At 42.5% G+C, this 22,049-nt stretch overlaps 1 protein-coding gene across 2 annotated transcripts in view; it reads left to right on the top strand.

Moving 5' to 3' along the window:
• The first annotated feature begins 492 nt into the window (after window positions 1-492).
• Window positions 493-22,049, top strand: part of WDR35 (WD repeat domain 35) — a 76,919-nt gene continuing 55,362 nt past the window's right edge. For both annotated transcript variants that reach the window (XM_075598428.1, XM_075598427.1), the window contains exons 1-8: window positions 493-693; window positions 6,222-6,339; window positions 9,484-9,555; window positions 10,323-10,415; window positions 11,118-11,246; window positions 11,930-12,063; window positions 16,577-16,742; window positions 18,676-18,821. In XM_075598428.1, the coding sequence (XP_075454543.1) occupies window positions 670-693; window positions 6,222-6,339; window positions 9,484-9,555; window positions 10,323-10,415; window positions 11,118-11,246; window positions 11,930-12,063; window positions 16,577-16,742; window positions 18,676-18,821 (882 nt within the window). In that variant the 5' untranslated portion in view covers window positions 493-669. The remainder of the gene's footprint in view (window positions 694-6,221; window positions 6,340-9,483; window positions 9,556-10,322; window positions 10,416-11,117; window positions 11,247-11,929; window positions 12,064-16,576; window positions 16,743-18,675; window positions 18,822-22,049) is intronic.

Raw genomic sequence — 22,049 nt, 5'->3', positions numbered from 1 at the left:
TATCTCTGAGGGAGACCCTGAACTTTATTTCTGTTGTATTTTATCCCACATCTCCCTGAGGGCACAGCTGGGTTTATTAGGTACACTAGCAGCTGGGTTATTTGGCATTTATGTAACTTCCAAGCACACAAATCTCACTGATCCTGGATCAAAACATGAAATCTCTATAGAAAAGCGTTGTCTTCAGTGAGTGAAGAAACTGAACAGGTTCACTCCTTAATTCTTCAAGCCCAGTGTAGTATGTGGCTGGGGGGGGGGGGGGGTGTACATCTCTGTCACAAATAACACATCAGTAACACCCCTTCCTTGTGTTCTCCCGCGCGTTTGCCTTTCACGACCACTTGCATCGTGTAATTACTTCCCCCTCTCAGTGGTAAGTCAGGACTTCCAACAAAACAACCCTGGCATCTGCCAGGATCAAAGATGGCCCCCGCTGCCCTCACCGGAATTACAGGACGATGCAGGGGCGGGTCTTCCCAGCTAGCATTTCCGGCCGCCGTTGGTAACCTAGTGACGGGAGAACCCCGAAGCTTAGCAACGTTCAAAGCAACAGCCACCGACACCCAGCGCTGGACTCCTCCTCAGTGCCTGTGGGTCAGCACCCACCTCATAAATCATAACCCCCACCCCCCCCGGTCCTCCTGTCTCCCGCCCCTGCAGGGGGCCGACATGTTCATTTACCTGAGCAAAAAGGTGAGTGTGACAGGCTCGCAGGAGGGAGGCTGCTGTGCAGGGAGGGAGGCTGCTGTGCTGGGAGGGAGGCTGCTGTGCTGGGAGGGAGGCTGCTGTGCTGGGAGGGAGGCTGCTGTGCTGGGAGGGAGGCTGCTGTGCTGGGAGGGAGGCTGCTGTGCTGGGAGGGAGGCTGCTGTGCAGGGAGGGAGGCTGCTCTGCTGGGAGGGAGGCTGCTCTGCTGGGAGGGAGGCTGCTGTGCTGGGAGGGAGGCTGCTGTGCTGGGAGGGAGGCTGCTGTGCAGGGAGGGAGGCTGCTGTGCTGAGAGGGAGGCTGCTTTGCTGAGAGGGAGGCTGCTGTGCAGGGAGGGAGGCTGCTGTGCTGGGAGGGAGGCTGCTGTGCTGGGAGGGAGGCTGCTGTGCAGGGAGGGAGGCTGCTGTGCTGGGAGGGAGGCTGCTGTGCTGGGAGGGAGGCTGCTGTGCTGGGAGGGAGGCTGCTGTGCTGGGAGGGAGGCTGCTGTGCAGGGAGGGAGGCTGCTGTGCAGGGAGGGAGGCTGCTGTGCTGAGAGGGAGGCTGCTGTGCTGAGAGGGAGGCTGCTGTGCTGAGAGGGAGGCTGCTGTGCTGAGAGGGAGGCTGCTGTGCTGAGAGGGAGGCTGCTGTGCTGAGAGGGAGGCTGCTGTGCAGGGAGGGAGGCTGCTGTGCAGGGAGGGAGGCTGCTCTGCTGGGAGGGAGGCTGCTCTGCTGGGAGGGAGGCTGCTGTGCTGGGAGGGAGGCTGCTGTGCAGGGAGGGAGGCTGCTGTGCAGGGAGGGAGGCTGCTGTGCTGAGAGGGAGGGGACATCTTCACATCTCTATTCACATGGGATGGGGGGTGATCGCTGTCATTATCTGAGCAAGAAGGAGAGGAGCACAAGAGGAGGGGATTCCTGTAGCAGAGATATGTTAGGGGGGGTAATATCTATGTGACTGGCAAGAAAAAGCGTTCCAGGTTTGCAGATCAACATACTATAAGGAAGATTGGGGAGGGGTCTTGACACCTATACAAAAGTAACATCAACTTAAATAGAAAAACATCCCTCTAATAAGTACAAATACAATGATACAGACTGACACACACGTGCAGATGTTCCGTGCTTCAGCCTTTTGTCAATAGTCTCTTTAGTTGGTATTTATTTCTGTGTTTATTTGCCTGGCAAGACTGAATTGTAGACATAGGGCCTGGGAGCAGAGGCGGGTACTGGATTTAATAAGTGAGAGCTGAATGTCTTCACTTGGCTCTTGCAACTGTAGGCAAAGGGGCTTCTCGTGGCTGCTGTTTCCCACAAAGGGTCAAGGAAGCGGCACAAAACAGAAAAAGTTTTCATGACATGTCAGTCCAGAGACAGCAGCAGAACCCTTAGCTGGTCTCTTACCTGGCGGTGCGTGCATCTGTGATCCCCGGTCTGCGGTGAGCTGCAGGGGGCAAAGGTGTTACTGGGGCGCAGCCCTGATGTCACCCGGCAGGTTCGCCCTCATTGGCTGAACCGCCGTGGGGTGTGGCCAGAGCTGCATTGCAAGTCCTGAACACAGTTTTCCTGTCTTAAAACAAATCTGCTCGCGCAACGCGGCGGCCGAGGCAGGTAGTGGGCCCAGCCCCATTGAGGGGCGGTTCTTGTCCCTGCAGCGCACGCCATAGTGCGCGCTGCAGCATACACCGGGGACCTAGCTGAGATTCACTAAGCTCTGGTACAGGTTGGTGAACTGTGTACCCGCATTAACTGCCATTACAAAGTGGTTAAAGGACAAAAGCGTGCTACGGGTACTGGCACGTTTCAATACAGTAGGTTCAATAGAGTTAAATGGAGCGGATAGACACCTTTTTATATACTTGGAAAAGTATAAGTATGCCTATTGCTAAATCATTTTTCTAAACTTTCCATGATAAGCAAATGGTGAAGTCATTTTGCCAGTACTCAAAACAAGAAGTCAATAGTTTATTTTGTCAGTTTTTTGCATAGTAATTATGATGCCAACATTAGTCAAACATATATGATAGCTAACATGTTTGAATTCAGTCGACCCCATAGAACAGCATATACATTTTTACCACTTTACTGGTGATTGAATCTTTGTAATGAAGTCTATTGCATTAATGAGTTGTTTAACCTTTATACCTTATGATGTACCTGGTATGGGCTGTGGCACGCCTGTGGTCTTTATGACTTACCAGGTACATCATGGGCAGTCGTTCATTTTCATGTGGTAGATCGTAAGTCAGGCCACTCCACAACATTTGCAATCCGCAGCCTGAGATGGGAAGAGGGGGGTTGGGGGTGGAGGAAAAGGGGAGAGTGATGGCTTTTTGTGAGGGGAGTATGTGGTGTAAGAGTAGCAGAGGGCTAAATGTGGTGATTTAAGAAAGAGGGTGAGTGTGCTGTATGAAAGGGGATACATGTGGAGTGTGGTCAGTAAAAGGGTGAGTGATGTGTAAGAAGAGGATAGGTGAGCGTGTTTGGTATATGCTTGTGAACAGGAGGGTAAGTTTGAAATGGGATGTTTGGCCGTGACAAATGCTGCAGGGCAGCTCGCCGCTTGACATTTCACAGCGATGTCTGCTGGGCGCCCGACCGCCCACTCCGACAAGCCAGGTCTGATAAGTGCATTTTTAAATGTCTCGCACAGGACCACTACACCGGCGGCTCCAAGACACAGTCTTTAAATGTCCCGTGGAGAACATTTAAACGTGCACTTATCAGACCTGGCTTGTCGGACGTGCGGCAGACAACGCGGCAAAATGTTGCTTCGGCTGCGGAAGGCTGGCGGCATTTTGGTCGCAGCCAAACGTCCTAGACTGGGGTAAGTTTGTATGCGTGTGAGGTCTGAAGATCAGGCGTGCCCTGAGATTTAAAAATCCATCATTTTGGATTTTTGGCCCTGCTCAAAAACGGTTGAGAATCACTGCCATAATATATGTAGTTGGTTCTGTCCTATGTGACAATGGCAGTTCTTGTTCTATTCCACAATAAAAAAGCCGGGTTACAAATCAATACATGGTTTGAGTAGGAAAAGCTCATCCATAAACTTTGAAGATCTGAAGAGAAGACATCTGTAACAACGTTCTGTTGTAGGACCCTTCTCATAAAAGTTAATTGCCTAATATTAAACCAGACTCTATTCTGACAAGAAAAATTATCTATAAATATTTGCAGTGAAAAATCAAATTTTATATCTCCTCAGAATTCAAGAGACGGCAAGGTAAAACATAAAGAACTGGTATAACCTGACCCAGAGACTCAACTACTGTATTTCATAGCCTTACACTTTTTTCTTTTTAAAAACTATAGGAGGTTATTTACTAAAGTCTCCCGGCTGCAAAACTTTAGCAAAGTATGTGTAAAAGAATTGCACCGGATTTATCAAAAGAAAGCCCCCCCCCCCCCCCCCATAGCTTTCAATGGGATTTCCTTTTCTATGATGAATTATGACTGCTTTGTGCACTGGTTTTGACCTACTTATGCAGTCCTGAGACTTTAGTAAATACACCCCATGATGTCCAGCATCAATGTGTAACTCTTGGGCTGCGCTTATAGTGACGGCAACAAATGTATTGCCGCCGTCACGTGCGCTTATAGTAAGCGCGGAGCGACGGATTGGTCATGATCGCTGGAAGTCATCTCAATTTGATTTTTCCAGCAACCGTAGCCTGACGTCGCTGTCATCGTCGCCGGCACTATAAGCGTTGCCTTATGTTGGTCCCTCTGAGACGATTAGCGATCCCCTGATTCCCAAAATATTCTTGCCTGTGTTTATTTATATATGTGTACGGTCCTCGGTTATCGGCATGGATCCGTCCCGCAAACCGCCAGTGGATTGCGCATACAAAGTTAATCCATGGCAGTGAGCGTCAAATAATCTGTTCCGACATTGGATAATGCTTTCTACATAATGCATTATCCAGTGTTTGATAATCTGTTCAACGGATAACGGACCGACGGATAGCAAGGACCACATGTATGTATGTATGTATTTATTTATTTATTATATCATTTTGTGGCTGAAAGGGTTTAAAGCTGCAGATTTGAAGCACGGGGTCTCCGGAGCTGCACTGTGATAAATGCAACTACGGTGACCCCTTGCTTCCAGAAATACTTACCTCGTAGCGGTGCGGGTATCCCTGTGCTGTTTACATGTTCCGGTCACGCTGGCCAATAGGAAGTCACACCGGATGACGTCACGGCTTTCTATTGGACTGCGGGACGTTTAAATCTGCCATTATGTTTGGCACACAGTTCCCTTGCTGCATGGATACCGCACCTCTATAGAGGTAAGAATCTCTGAAATTAACACTGTTCAGTTCTGGAGACCCCCTGCTTCAAACCTGTAATTTAAAACAAAAATATTATAATTTAAATTCTATGCAGCCTTTTCTACTAGACACAGACACAATATTTCTTTGCAGGTACATATTTATAAACCAGGGTAATGGGAAGGGAGGGGGACGGGGAGGGGGAACCCTCGCTACTGCCTAGGCACAGGTGCTACAATCAGGGGAAATAACTGAACAACAACTGGGGAGGAAAGGACCTCTATGATGAGAGCACTCAAGGATAGGTGATACTGGAAACTAATGAACCTGATTGAGAATCGTAACATGTAATGATGGGTAACTTAAAAACAAATTTATTAGGATAAATCCTCAAATAAAATAAAGTTTATATGGATAACCCTCTATGTGAGGTGATCCTAAACAAATGGCGAAATTAAAATGTGGAAAGGGGATGGGAGAGGTAAGTCCTATTGGTGTAGTAGGTGCTCCTCAATGGATTCACTATCTAAGGTAGGTCACAATGATGATCCCAAAGGTGAGTGGGATATGTGGGGTAAGTATTGGTGCTGTAATACACTTTATAAACAGACCCTGGGTGAAATCTACATGAACACCCACAATACAGTAGTGACTCCAAGAGTCAGACAAGGTTCTATGACAATTAAGCACACATGATAGCTGATAGCCAAAAGACCTGAAACTAAGTATTTATTCTATCAGCTATCATGTGTGCTTAATTGTCATAGAACCTTGTCTGACTCTTGGAGTCACTACTGTATTGTGGGTGTTCATGTAGATTTCACCCAGGGTCTGTTTATAAAGTGTATTACAGCACCAATACTTACCCCACATATCCCACTCACCTTTGGGATCATCATTGTGACCTACCTTCGATAGTGAATCCATTGAGGAGCACCTACTACACCAATAGGACTTACCTCTCCCATCCCCTTTCCACATTTTAATTTCGCCATTTGTTTAGGATCACCTCACATAGAGGGTTATCCATATAAACTTTATTTTATTTGAGGATTTATCCTAATAAATTTGTTTTTAAGTTACCCATCATTACATGTTACGATTCTCAATCAGGTTCATTAGTTTCCAGTATCACCTATCCTTGAGTGCTCTCATCATAGAGGTCCTTTCCTCCCCAGTTGTTGTTCAGGTACATATTTATGCAGAGTTACCAAGATAGAATCCCTGTATGTTATTTGCCAATATAGTTCTGATTTTTTTTCTCTTCAGATTGCTATCCCCAACAATACCCGACTGAAATGCATTTCTTGGAACAAAGACCAAGGCTATATAGCATGTGGAGGAGAATCTGGATTACTAAAAATTTTAAAATTGGATATACAAACAGGTAAATGAGTGCACTAAATATATAAATCAAAAATATATTGGGGAGCGCTATAAAGTAAAAATATATTGGGGAGCGCTATAAAGTAAAAATATATTGGGGAGTGCTATAAAGTTCTTTATAAGGTTATTTCTTCACTTTATACTTGCTCCACATATATGTAAGGTTTTATAAACTCGCACTAAGTGATGAATTATCTAGTTGTTTTTCTTTTTAGTTGCTCATGTTCACTTAATGCCATTTTCCAGAAAGTGAATACCCGGCTACATTAATTTAAATAGGTCCATAGTTACTCTCAAGCTGAACAGTGTGTACACGGATGTGAGCAGAAATAAAGCCATTACAGAATACAGCTTAGCCTGTATGTGAACGCACAGATTCGTATAAGCAGGCGAAAGGAAGGAAACTAAAGGAATATTTCTTCAAATAACTTTCTTCAAATAACACTTGAACAGTCAATATTGTTGGACTTCTGCATGGTTTCCTGACTGAGATTCAGTAGTTTAACTGCTGTAGGATGATGCCATTCAGGCTTCCCAGGAGCTGAAGGTGCTGACATCGTCACTGTCACAGTATATTGAATGCCAAAGCATTACAGTATGCTGTGGGATACTCTGTCAGAAGCTTGTACCTCCGGTATTTGAAGAAGCTACAAACGTTACCTCTTCATGAGGGACACTGCATGCTCTCCTGTGTAATGCTAATTACATTGATTCATTTTCAAATGCAAGTTGGAGATTGTTACTTGTACGCTAGTACAGCGGTGCGCAAACTGTGGGGCGCGCCCCCTTGGGGGGGCGCACGATTATGTAGGGGGGGCGCGGGCTGCGTGCGGAGAAACCTGGGGGCGGGCAGAGCTGTGCACGGGCGGCCAGAAGCTCCGTGCTGAGGCTGCTTCTGTGTGATGTCTGCCTTGCTGTGGGGGCGGGGCTTCTCACTGCACACAGACAGCCCCTCCTCCTCCTGTCCCAGTTTTCAGCATACATGGGGGACTGAAGCAGGCTTAAAAGTGAAAGTAAGTATTTGTGTGTTGTGTGTTGTGTGTGTAGAGGTGGGAGACATATTGGGGGGAGGGAGAGAGAAAGAGAGCCATGGAGAGGTGGGAGACATATTGGGGGGAGATAAAGAAAGCCATGGAGAGGTGGGAGACATATTGGTGGGAGAGAAAGAGAGCCATGGAGAGGTGGGAGACATATTGGGGGCAGATAAAGAGAGCCATGGAGAGGTGGGAGACAGAAAGAGAGCCATGGAGAGGTGGGAGACATATTGGGGGGGGGGATAAAGAAAGCCACGTAGAGGTGGGAGACATATTGGGGGGAGGGGGAGAGAGTCATGGAGAGATGGGAGACATATTAGGGGGAGGTGGAGAGAGACATGGAGAGGTGGGAGACATATTGGGGGGAGGGGGAGAGAGACATGGAGAGGTGGGAGAAATATTGGGGGGAGAGATATGGAGAGGTGGGAGACATGTTTGGGGGAGGGGGAGAGAGACATGGAGAGGTGGAAGACATTGGGGGGAGGGGGATGGAGAGGTGGGAGAGAGACACTGGGGGGAAGGTGAGGGAGAGACACTGGGGGGAGGGAGAGACTCAATGGCTAAACAGTGGGATGAAGGTCAGGCAGAGATGGCAGAATTGAGGGGCTTGGGAGGATGAGTTTTGGGGGGCTGAGGGTTCTTCTTTGGGTCAGAGGGGTCACTTCGGAGTATTGATCAGCAGGGGAGATTCATCAGTACCCCCCTTGAGTTTGGTTATGGGGTTCCCTGATCCCTGGGCAACGTTTAAAACAGGAATAAATAAATAATACATAAATCTGGTAGGTAGGAGTGGATGACACTGGGGAAAGCAAATGGGAGAGGGAAGGGATGTAGCAAAGAGGTGGATGAATGCCCCCTCAAATGGACTGCCTTTGTGCACCAGAAAAAAACATATTACCAGATGCCAGCAAACAATAAAATAAACAGTGATCCAATACTAGTATACTGCCTGCGCGCACGCCTGCAGCCCAAGCCATTTGTGAACTTGGCTGCAGGAGATTGTAGACGCGTGGCGGGGGCGTCACAAAGCTGGTTCGCCCTCATTGGCTGAACCAGCTCACGTGCGCTGACGTCATGTGATTTTGATTACATCAGGCAGGGGGGGCCCGAGAAATTTCATGGATGAAAAGGGGGGCTCGGCATAAAAAGTTTGCTCACCCCTGCGCTAGTATATAATACTATAAATCAATACTGTGAGATTGGCTTATTAGAATTCTTTGTTGATGATGGCAGGAATGTTACTATTAACAGGTGTTACACACTAAAAGCAAACTTTGTTATTGGAACAGTTGTAATGGATACATTCATGGCCATATTTACTAAGCAGTGCTAGTCAATATGACACTTTCCAGTGATGATTGAAACTGGTTCAGTTACTTGATTTAGCCCCATAGGTTTCTTATGGCCCTGAATGCTCACGCTTCCCAACAAATCTCTGAATATCCCATTCATTCACAACTGAAGGAAGTTTCACTTTACATTTGAATGAATTTCACACATTTTGTAAATATATATTTGTAATTGCTTCATAAGATCCACTGATTCTATAATAGTGAAACATCATTGTTTATTTAACCAAAACTAATCATGGGAATATAGAATATTTTGGCTGAAAGTTACAATATGCCACAGTTGACTTATCCACAATTATTACTTCTGTAAAAAGTCAACACTACAGCCTTCAGTTCCAGGAGGGAAAATTAAGCTTGCAAATGTTTGTAATGCTAAATATTGGGTTATTATATGTGGATTATTACTAGAGCAGGGGTGGCCAACTCCAGTCCTCGAGAGCCACCAACAGGTTTTCAGGAGATCCCTGCTTCAGCACAGATAGCTCCTCGACTGAGCCACCTGTGCTGTATCAGGAATATCCTGAAAACCTGACCTGTTGGTGGCCCTGACTGAAGTTGCCCACCCTTGTACTATAGCCTATTAGATTTGTGTTTAACCTGTTGCATACTCCGCTAGTGACTCATTCTGACCACACCAGCGCATACACTTTTAGCTTTAAAATTGCTGGTAATGATTGTAACGTATTATGTTCTTCCTTTTATATCGTATTAATATTTATGTTTACATTGAATTTTATATTAATTTTAATGAACATTCAGATGATGCAAAGTTAAAAGGACTGGCAGCACCCAGCAATCTTTCAATGAATCAGAACCTGGAAGGACACAGCGGTAAGAGCTTTCTAAAGTTAAGTGCACTACGGTATTAATCTCCGAATTGGAAAACCTTGATTGTAAGACTAGTTCTATATGACCGTTGCCAAATGAATATATATATATTCTTTGCCACCTGCAATTAACACAAGTCCTAATAAGCCAGAAAAGATGTAAATGCGCTTTAATGAATTATTTATTTATTTCCTATTTTGTAAAGCAAATAAGACAACAAATGTGTCAAATTTGCAGGACACAATTCAACTTTGTGTTCACCATTGTGTTGTTTAGGAATGTCTATACAACACAATGGTGAACACAAAGTTTAAATGTGTCCTGCAACATTTGACACATTCCTGGTGTTACAGTAACCGTCACAATGAGTGCCTGTCATAAATTGCTGATCAGCTTTTGTTTGTTTTTTTAATAATGCACCAGATAAAAAGATGTTTTGTGTCTTAAAAACATGTCTATGAAGACCTCCTTGTAAGGAACCAAAAGTAGTGAGATTTGGGGGTGCAGAAGAAAAATATATTTTGATAGAAGAATGCTGGTTTCAGTGACGTGTATGAAAATGTTAGTTTTCAGTGGGTAACACAGCCTTCCACTGAGCTTGACACACTAACAATGACTTGACAGACTGACACAGGGCATCACAACCCTGAAAATGTTCAAAATAATGAAGTAAAAGAATATAAATTGCATGGAAGCAAAATGGAAAATAAGGCTATCTTTATCTCCAAGATTAAATATAATTTTTGGGGGGGTTGTGTGGGATTTTTCAGGCTCTGTGCAGGTGGTGACTTGGAACGAGCATTTTCAGAAATTAACAACCAGCGATCAGAATGGGCTCATCATTGTGTGGATGCTGTACAAAGGTAACCATAAAACCCTGGAGTAGATGGACAGTTTTCATGGAGGGGAAGACACAACACATTTCATACTTTTCTTTAATATCAGGCCACCCCCTGTTTTTAGTCTGTAAGTTTCATGGAAGGAAATAACATGGTGTTTTGTAGATCAAGAAGTGTCTAATGTCAATAAAATAATCAAGCAAAATCATACCAAGTAATGGACTTCAGGGTTTTCATCTGTGTTGCCACGTTTAGAATTCTGTATCTCTGCTGTCAAACGGTCACTTCTTGTCATGTCATTTGTTTGTGATGGGGTCTATTTAGTAATAGCAGGAGAGGGTATTGAAATAGTCTTTTTAATATAAGGTTTTAATTTACTGTACACAGTTTCTTTATTGCGCACACACCTTTTATTATATTTGTGAACAGCATATGCAATGCTTTGTTTGTAAGAAAAATAATAATAAAAAAAACCCAGTAGTTTTATTATTATTTATTTTTTAAAGGTTAACTTACCTATAAATACGATTTGTAATTTCAGGTCATAAATGGAATATTACTACATGTTCACAGTGTAAAGCAACTCTGTTCTGCAAAAAGAGTCCACATTCATCATGTCATTATACTAGTCCATCGAGTTCCACTACCTCGCATGCTACACTTTTTGTGTGTGTGTGTGTGTGTGTGTGTGTGTTATTGCTTTAAATTAAAAATGTTTCACTACAGGCTCCTGGTATGAAGAAATGATCAATAACAGAAATAAGTCTGTTGTACGTAGCATGAGCTGGAATGCTGATGGAGAGAAGATTTGTATTGTATATGAAGATGGAGCCGTCATTGTTGGTTCAGTGGATGGTAACAACTGCTTTTCTACAGATCACCTTTTATGTGTATTTTGCTGTAGTTGCATAGTGGGATTCTAGCAATGGCAACCTAGATCAGGGGTGCTCAACTCCAGTCCTCAAGCCCCCTCCCCCACCCCCCCAGCAGATCAGATTTTCAGGATATCCCTGCTTCAGCACAGGTGGCTCAATCAGAGGCTCGGTCGAAGACAGATCCTCTGATTGAGCCACCTGTGCTGAAGCAGGGATATCCTAAAAACCTGACCTCTTGGCAGGGCTTGAGGACTGGAGTTAAGCACCCTTGATCTAGTCTTAAAACAAGTCATTTTTTCTATATTTGTATTGTTCTGTTACGTCTATGTTTTAATTGAACAATTTGCTGAGTAAATTACGTTCCATAAACTTTACTTTGTACAGAGCACACATTTGATTTGAATTATTTTTAACACCGTTATCATTCCAGGCATTCAATGCAATCTTTTACTTGCCACCCCTAAGTCATGTTAGTTAATTTTTTTTTAAAGCACTCTCTAGGTCTTTTGCCCCACTGTCACCAATAAGTTCTCAGGAGCACCTAATACATTTTCTTCCCCCCCACTGTATTATATGAGCAAATTATTTAACACGCTGTTACTTTTATTTATTTTACACTTTTATAAACCTGTAGTTAATGATTTTACACATGTCCCATGACAGGTAATCGTATATGGGGTAAAGAGCTGAAAGGCATTCAACTATGCCACGTCGCATGGTCCCCCGACAGCAAAATTCTCCTCTTTGGGATGGCAAATGGAGAAATACACCTTTATGACAACCAGGGAAACTTTATTGTAAGTTATGCAAAGTGTGCACTGACAACAAGTGTGCTCTATTTGTTCACTAACAATTGTTTGTTTTTACTGCTTATGTACCTGAGAAGTGGAAGTATGTTTTAATCACGTAAAACTCTACCACTTGATGATGGTGAAACCTGCAATGTATTACTGTACCTGTAGCGCTGCTTTGCCAGGTGGAATATAATGTGTCGCAAAGTCTTATGAAACGTTTTTCTTGACCGTACGAATTTGCACTTAATAACCGTACCCTACAGTGTTCTATATTGTATATCGCATTGATTGTCTTTGGATTAGCCTAGGATCCAGACTTCATTTTCCAACCTTTTTAGTCTTCATCTTGTGTACGCGTCACGGCGTCTGTTTAAAGCGGCAATACTCCCCTTTTCCTTCTGGAAATTGACAGTTTTTTTACTCCCTGTATCTGATTTAGGGGAGTCACTTGGAGCTCATCTGTGGTCCTCCGGGGACTCCACCATTCCAGAGACATTTGTATTTTGTGTGTGACAGTTTTCCGACAGTCAAATATGGCCGTGGCATCACAAATATAAAGAAGCCACCTTCTCTCCTGATAGCGTTACAATATTCTATTGGTCAGGAGCGAGCCCTGACCCATCTAGCAATTTTGTGTACACCAGGCAAGTATTCTTGTCCAGGAGGCTCACTGCCCTGAAGATGGACACCGTCAAATAGGATAGGGCAAGTTGAATATTTATCTCACTACCCATTGGGTGCCATTGTGGCTGCTTAGATTCCTTGAGAGAGCTTTGGTAGGTCCACTAATACTCAATCGGTTAATTTTAATCATTTAACTGTTTTTGTCTGTTTGGAGAAAAAGGACATGTATACAAAGCACATCATAAATACAAAAATATCACGTCACAATTGGCAAGTGCATGCGTCATCAATTGTATATAAAAAAGATACTTCACCAAAATCAAATGACCAGGGAAGGAGACACAGCACTACAGGTAGATTGAAAAAAGGGTATTTAATCCATATCCACAGGTAACCAATGTATCAGGGAGGTGCATGTTCTAATACAGACATTTATATAGTGCTTCAAACTGGAAATTGATCCTGTTGAAACAGTGGGCCAAAAAGCAAAACAGTGTGAGTCACCACCTTTTGCAAAGCAACCATTAAAGCCAGTGTGCACAAAACACAAATATATATATATTAGAGGATTATGTGTGGCAAGCAGGAGCAACGCCAACATATTAATCCTGCATCAAAACGAGGGCTTGAGAGGATGGTAACTAGATCAGCATAAGGAATCGTGGAACAGTCTCATACCTGTCTGCACAGATCCCAGACTCAGTGTAACTGAAAGAAGGGCCATCCAAAACCAGCAGCTGGTGTATGGATATGAGCCGACCGTAAATACACACAGACACACATCTATATCTCTATATACACGTGTGTGTGTGTGTGTGTGTGTGTGTACACACACACATCTAAAATCCTTATCTCGCTGCCTCAAAATAGTGGGACGGTGGCAATGGGTGTTCAGCAAGATGTACAGTGGTGAGAAAAAATTTGTGAACCCCAATTATAATTACGGAAATGCCATAGTTTTTCCATGATTATCTTCTTGAATCAAAAACAGTTTTTCTTAAATATCCAATAGGGTTTATATTAAACAATTCCATGTCTATTGAAATAAAATGTATGCATTAGACAAACCGTGAATAATTAAGAATCGGGGGTATGTGCAAAATTAAGTGAAACCCTGGTTTTATTAGCTAAATTAAAGTTGATCAGGTGTTTAAATAATTGGGTAGATATTTAGGTTTGCGTTTGGGAGGCCCCATCCTATATAAAGAACAGAAACTTTGTGAGTTTGGTCTTCACCATAGAGGTGTGTGGAAACACGTCATGCCACGATCGAAAGAAATCTCCGAGGACCACAGAAAAGCAGTTATTGATGCTCATCAGTCTAGAAAGGGTTACAAAACAATTTCTAAGGATTTGGGGCTCCACCAATCCACTGTCAGACAGACAGTCTACAAATGGAGAAAGTTCAAGACCACAGTCACTCTACCCAAGAGCGATCGTCCTACCAATATCTCTCCAAGAACAATCGGGCAAATCATCCAGGCAGTCACAAACAACCCCAGAGTAACATCCAAGGATCTGCAGACCACTCTCACCTTGGCTAATGTGAGTCTTCATGACTCAACTGTCAGAAAAACACTGAACAAGAATGGTGTTCATAGAAGGCTAGCAAAGAGGAAACCACTGCCCTCTAAAAAGAACATTGCGCCCCTTCTGAAGTTCACTAAAGAGCACATAGATGATCCACAAGACTTCTGGAACAATGTTCTCTGGACAGACGAGTCAAAGGTAGAACTTTTTGGGCTCAATGAGAAACGTTTTGTTTGGTGAAAACCAAACGCTGCGTTCGAACAGAAGTCCCTCATACCAACCGTCAAGCATGGTAGTGGGAGTGTGATAGTTTGGGGCTGTTTTGCTGCCTCGGTTTGCCATTGTATCAGAAGATTTTAGTGGAGAATGTTATGCCACCCGTCCGTGAGCTGAAGCGAAAGTGGGTCATGCAGCAAGACAATGATCCTAAACATACAAGCAGATCTACAAAAGAATGGCTGCAGAAGAAGAAATTCCACATTTTAGAATGACCTAGTCAAAGTCCGGACCTAAACCCCATTGAAATATTGGGGCAGGACCTGAAGCGAGTTGTCCATGAAAGGAAGCCCTCAAATGTCACAGAGTTTAAATTCCTCAAAACCGATGTGAGGCAATCGCTCACAAGCAGTCCTGGGTCCCTGTAGGGCACAGCAGTTGTATCGTTCAGGCAAAATCCTCGCTCCGTGTAGATTGATGTTCCACATAATCACCACTGGACTGCAGCTTCCCTGGGCATTCTCCACACGTTGCACGCAATTAGTCCTGCAATCCACATTTATGGTCAAACGCACGCACAGAAGAAAAAGTGGTAGTTTCCAACAGTCACTTTTGTCTGTGTGCTAGTACACTATACAAATGACTCTACATTAGCTCTATGCACTCTAGAGGTTCTACATATATTTAATGTGAAACTGGTATTCTGCATAGCCCAGTAGTATTATATGCACCCTGCTTCAGTATAGGAAGTGAAGAGACTGGTGAGAGTGTATAGGCACGTGGACATAGTGGAGCATCTATAATTTATGGTTCAATCCCAGGAGAATATTATTTTATGTGCAATCCGGGATTGTTCAAATTGTAAATATCCAAGAAAACTGAATTTATTACTATTATTATTATTAACATGCAAATGAGCACACAATGTGTCACCTTTTGCCTGGAATATCCATTCACATGGAGCCCATTTAAACTATATGCTAACGGTGGAGGTTTTTTGTCGCCTTTTTCACCAACTTAAAATGTATTTATATTAATATAATATAGTTTTGTCTCACAGTTCATGAGTCCACTATTTTGATATTGCTTCCATCTTGTGGATGATCACTTGTGTACTGGAAGTTTATGCAGCCATGGCATTTATAGACCCGAATCAGTCGTGCTAACCACAGAGTTTAAGTAGCATATTTCTCAATGGGATCAGTTTTTACCAAGAGGTCCCTTAGGTTGTTACCCCTTAGGTAGCAAAATAGTGGTGGAGCCATAAACAGGTGGCCAATCTTACAATCATTTACTTTGTAATATACTTCTGGCCCTTTTACTTATACATTTTTTTTTTCTACTCTGACCCTTTGTAAAATTAGTTGAAGAGCACTGGTATATGATTTTGACAGCTCTGGTAAATCCCACCATGTTTGGCTTTGACTGTGGAAGGGATTTCAGGAAGGAAGAGTTTTCTCATTGATTTTGCATAGATGAGACAAAATAACATCTTTAAAAGTTACACAGCTACAAAGAATATGTATGGTACTCCCTTAAAATGGAATAACGAGCAGCTGTCCTTAGGGATACATGCCAGGAATTCCACAAAACAGTCTCAAGTCAGCAATGCCCTCCCCACACACACAATTCCATCCTCACTTGGCACTCTCCTGGAGGGGGTCATTTGTGCTCTCCTTGCCGTCAACTAAATTCACTCCATATTATGTGGTTCTCTCTGACCGACTAGAACTCGGCGAACTCTGTAGCCTCAAATATTACTTAATGTCTTCACAATATCTGCTATATCTGCGTGTGTGGAAAAGCTACTGCTGTACCCCCCCTCCTCTCTAACCTTTTCATTAATGTACTGCCCATCTTTATTCTTTTTGTCTTTTCGGCGTCAAAAAACAATAACAATTTTGAGTATAAAAAAAAGTTAGAGCTGAAAAGGAACCTGTCTCATGTAATTTCTTTACAGTATATTCTCTAGTTTCTGAGCATTTTGTAGCGTCTTATTCTATTGGCCATTATGAGGGAGCATGGAAAGTGCAATAGCATTTTAATGGCGTACTTTGAGATGTACATGTGTGCTTTTATCAGTCTTATGTCTATTTCAATGTTGTTGTTTTTACTGCTTGAATTGATAATGTTTTCTTTTATTAAGGTAAAAATGGTCTTGAACTGCTTGGTGAATGTGACAGGTGCACTCAGTATTGCTGGCATGCATTGGTACCCAGGCACCAAAGGTTACGTGGAGCCAGATTGCCCTAGTCTTGCTATCTGTTTTGACAATGGGAGGTGCCAGATAATGAAACATGAGAATGATGAAAGTAAGTAAAGCTCGTGCTACTGTAGGCTTCTCTTTGGTAGATGTGGTGCTTTGGATGGGAAGGACAAAGCTTGGACATTACCCAGCCTCTTCATCTCCCTAAAGTGATGTCATTATTGGTATTCTCATTGTGTCAGCAACTTTAATGTTACAGCTTTGTGTTTTGTGCTTAAATGTGAATGGTCTTTTATAATAATGCTTAGCCAACTGAGCACTGGATAATTCTACCACCAAATTATTGCCTTCCTAGGACAACAACTTTGACACCAACTTATTTTGTTGCAATGCGGACATAGTTTTGAAATGCAAGGGAAGCTTTGCATTTATGGGAATTGCACGTTTTAGCTTTAATATATATTGTGTGTAGTGTAATGAATATTAAGATAAAAGAAACAGAAAATACAGTATTTGGTGTTTTGCAGTTTGTGACTGACAAAGGTAAATTATATTATAATCATATAATTTGGTGTATGGATGACAAACTAATTTCATTAGTCCTTTTTGGGGTGAAGTGATGTACCCACTGGCTAGTTTCCTCAAAAAGTCCTAAATAGTGAGCCTGAATTGTTGTGTATCAGTCTTAACACATTTCGTTAATACTTTATTTGCTAGGTGTTTAATTGATTTTAAATATCCTTGGCAATGAATACAATTATTCTTTGTTTATGGAAGAGTCAATATGATAGTGTTTTGTAAGACAAGTGAGCCTGGATATTGAACTGCAAAGGCTAAGAATATGCAGGTTACATAGTTACATAGTAGATGAGGTTGAAAAAAGACGTAGGTCCATCAAGTTCAACCTATGCTAAATTTAGACAACAGATACTTTATCCTATATCTATACTTACGTATTGATCCAGAGGAAGGCAAACAAAAATCCCCATTAAGGGGAAAAATTCATTCCTTCCTGACTCCAAGAATTGGCAATCGGATTAATCCCTGGATCAACATCCTTCCCATGTATACTTATTTGGTATATCCCTGTATACCTTTCCCATCTAAAAAGATGTCCAACCTTTTTTTTGAACAAATCTATTGTATCTGCCATCACAGTCTCCATGGGTAATGAATTCCACATTTTAACTGCCCTTACTGTAAAGAACCCTTTCCTTTGTTGCTGGTGAAATTTCCTTTCCTCCAACCTTAAGGGATGGCCCCGAGTCCTTTGTACTGCCCGTGGGATGAATAGTTATTTTGAAAGCTCCTTGTATTGTCCCTGAATATATTTGTATATAGTTATCATATCCCCTCTTAGACGCCTCTTTTCTAATGTAAATAAACCTAATTTTTAGCTAGCCTCTCCTCATAAGTTAGAATGTCCATCCCCTTTATTAATTTGGTGGCTCTTCTCTGCACTCTCTCTAGTTCCATAATGTCTTTTCTTAGGATTGGTGCCCAAAATTGTACTCCATATTCAAGGTGTGGTCTTACTAATGCTTGGTAAAGGGGCATAATTATGTTTACTTCCCTTCCATCCATTGCCCGTTTAATGCAAGATAAGATCTCGTTTGCCTTTGCAGCTACTGCATGACATTGGGCACTATTGCTAAGCCTGCTGTCTACAAGCACTCCTAAATCCTTCTCCATCAAGGATTCCCCCAATATATCTCCAATGACTGTTTTACTATGTAAACATGTGGTTCCAGGAAGTTTCACACCAATTGGTATAAACCACTTTATAGGATATAGGAATAATAATCCACTTATTAATGCTTTGAGTCAGGGGTTCTTAACTCCAGTCCTCAAGACCTCTCCAACAGGTCACATTTTAAGGCTATCCCAGCTTCAGCACAGGTGGCTCATTCCGTGCTGACCTGGGATTGCCTTAACCTGACCTGTTGGGGGGTCTTGACCACTGGAGTTGAGCACCCCCTGCTATGAGCAATTTCTTGCATGAAAACATACTGTAATATTGTTTCCTTTGTATTTCCCAGATCCTGTTCTGATTGACACTGGAATGAATGTAGTTAGCATCCAGTGGAATCACTGTGGAAGTGTATTGGCTGTGGCAGGAACCCAGAAAATCTTGATTCAGGATAAGGAAGTGAATATAGTGCAATTCTACACTCCATTTGGAGAGGTATTTATTTATTTAATTTTTATATGTATATTGAATTTTTTTTTTTTTTTTAATTGTCCCACACGATCTGGAATCAAGTAAATGGATTAAAAGTTTTATCATTTCTAGAGCTAGATTTTTTTTTTTTTGGTTGCAGTATATTGAGATTCCTATTTTATTTAACACATTACTAACCATATATGGTTAGTCAGTTAAATCAGCACACTGACAGAAAAAAAACAATCCCAAACCATTCCATTGTTTGATAAATGCAAAGAAAATTCTTGTACTTGTTAAGACCAAGGCCTAGATGCTATAAGCTCCATTAAGCTACCTAACTTGATGTTGAGGAAGTTGAAAGTTACATCATTTTTAAGAATAAGGCTGTATCCAGAAAGGACAATAACATAACCTTATGTCATGTTTTCGTCTGTGAACCGTAAAACGTTAATTATAGTGGAGGTTGATGATAATGTGATGCAAATGAGGAGTTATGATCGCATATCCACTAAAGTCTGTTAAGGTTAATGCGATGATTTAAGGTTACATTAATTTATGAAGCAGCAACTTCAAAGCGCAAAAAAAAACCTCTGGGTATATAAAAAGAGGAAATAGAGACAATATGTAAAATAAAAATAAATACATCTTTGACGTGGGTGAAGGAAGGATAATTTCCACTCGCATGTTACAAGGTTTAGTGAAGCCGTTTCAAATCATTCAAGGAGCGTGAAGATGTAGCAGAGATCCTTTCAAGTGGATGTGGCAGGTAAATCTCCCGAATTAATGCTGAAAGAGAAAGGTAGGCATAGTATAACATCGTTTTTATACAGCTTTATAATGGTACCGTAGCGGGTATGCACTCGCATGCTCCCGTTTCAAATCTCTTTCAGACCACACAGGGTCAAAATAGAACGCAGCTCCGAGAAACCGCGGACAGACGCCAGCCCTCCGTTTTCTCAGCACACTGTACACACGTGACACATTACGGTACTATTTTAAATCTGGATAAAAACGTTGTTCTACTATGCCTGCCTTTCTCTTTGAAAGCTGCAGTTCAAGCTATCTTTTTTTTTTTTTTTTTTAATTATTCAATATCAATAATAATCACACAAAATCAATACAATCTACACACTGACGAGTGATTAGCTAAGTGGCTGATCGATTCCTTCTCCTGTAATCGATCACTGACGATTCGGCTCGGGGTTCACTAAATGCATCTTGGATCCTCCTCTGCTGCACTGACAGCCAAAGTTCTGGAGGAAGATCATGTGACCAGGCAGGCACTAGATTCAATAGGTTCACTGCTATAGAGGGCAGGGCTCAAAAAGGTAATGCTGTTTGGGAAGGGGATGTGACTTTGTAAATAGTTGCATACATTAAAAATGTCTATAAAATGTTTTTCTTTTTTCTTTTAAATGCTACAAGTATTTTCTCATAGTTCAGAACTGATTTATTTAAAAAACACACATGTAGGGTATTGCTTGAACTGCAGCTTTAACATTAATTCGGGACATTTACCTGCAACATCCACTTTAAAGAAGGATCTCTACTGCATCTTCCCGCTCCTTGAATGATTTTGAAACTGCTTGACTAAACCTTGTAACACGGGTGGGATTTATCCTTCCTCCACCCACGTCTTCCAAAGATGTGTTTGCATATTGTCTCTATTTTGTCTTTTTATATATCTAGAGATTGTTTTTTAAGCTCTTTTTATACGGAATAGATATTGGGAAACATCTTGTGTTGTAAGAGCGGCATCCTATCAAAGGATTGTATCAACTTTTTATATTGAAATAGCACAATACTGTCACTTAGTATTTAAGTGTTTTTAAATATAATTTAACTCGCGTTTACACACCTGTATATTTTTACCTTCACGTATTAATCTTTCATGTGGCTTCTTGCACTTTTCGGTTATTATTTAATTTTCTACCTAACTCGGCATTACTCCCATCCAGACATTGAAAATGTGTCTGGATAGGTGTAACGCCACAGTTAGGAACAATTGAAATAATTGTGTTCACTCCATTTCAGCAAAAACCCTATTTTTAGGTCTAGATAGGCGTAGCGCCAAGACCAGGGTTGCCACCTTCAACTGAAGGCTAACCCAGAGATAACATTTTTGCATTTAGCCTTACCTTCGGTGGTGGCGTCTCCCGGCAACCCGTCAATATGACCGCTTGGCATCAAATGGTGCTGCATTATCATGACAACGAGATGTCTAATGGCGTCACGTTGTCATGACAATGCGGCGCCGCGTGACGTCACGTAGCGTCTTCATGACAACGGGCATCACATGATGCTGTGATGTCACGTGGCGTTCCCGTAGACATGGCAACATGGTGCCATTTGACGCCGTGCGGCCATATTGACAGGAGTTGAAGGGGAAGATGCCGGAGACGATGCCGCCGCACGCCGCCACCCGGAGGTTTACTAGGTAAACCCGTAGATCGGAGACACGTTATCAAAACCCGAAGTCTCTGTGTCGAGCCCGGAGTGGTGGTAACCCTTGCCAAGACTGACATAATAGCACGTTATTGGAAGATTTTTTTATAACTTTCTTTTTTTTTTTTAACCAATTATTTTCTCAAAAGCAACCATAACATATAATTATAGACCAAGACTCTTATAATCCCCTTAGTTCTGAAAAATGATTTCAGGACATTATCCATCCAGTACTTTTTGGCACCATGCCAAGTTTTGTATTTGTATTTCCTCACCTCTGGCCCCCTCACACCCGCTCCAGCGCAATGACGTCACGTTGCCATACCAACGTGACGTCACATGACCTCACTGCGTCATTTGACGCTGCGTTGCCATAGCGACGCGCGTGAGAAGCCGCCGGAGCCAAGGTAAGTTAGGTTTACAGAGGCCCTGCAGCTCCCCCGGCACTTAAAGCTGCAGTTCAGTCAATATCCTGCATGGGTTTTTTTTTAAATAAATCAGTTCTGTAGTAAGAAAAAAACAACTTTGAAAGACCAATTTTCTTGTATTCTATTTTAACAACCATTTGCTAAGGCACTGCCCCTTCATGTCCTGTCACAAGCCCTGGCACACCCCTTTGTCAGCCCTGCCACAACCCTTTGTCAGCCCTGCCCTCCCTCTAGCACATGTCAGTGCAGGACTGCTCATGAATATTCATGAGCTTCCACTGAGTGACAGAAGCAGAAGAAAAACATATGCTAGCTCTAATGATGTCACCAAATTTCGCCGATCAATACATGGAGAACGAATTGACCGGCAGCTATG

Source organism: Ascaphus truei, chromosome 4 (assembly GCF_040206685.1).
Source record: "Ascaphus truei isolate aAscTru1 chromosome 4, aAscTru1.hap1, whole genome shotgun sequence".
NCBI lineage: Eukaryota > Metazoa > Chordata > Amphibia > Anura > Ascaphidae > Ascaphus > Ascaphus truei.
This window is presented reverse-complemented; position numbering and strand designations above follow the sequence as displayed.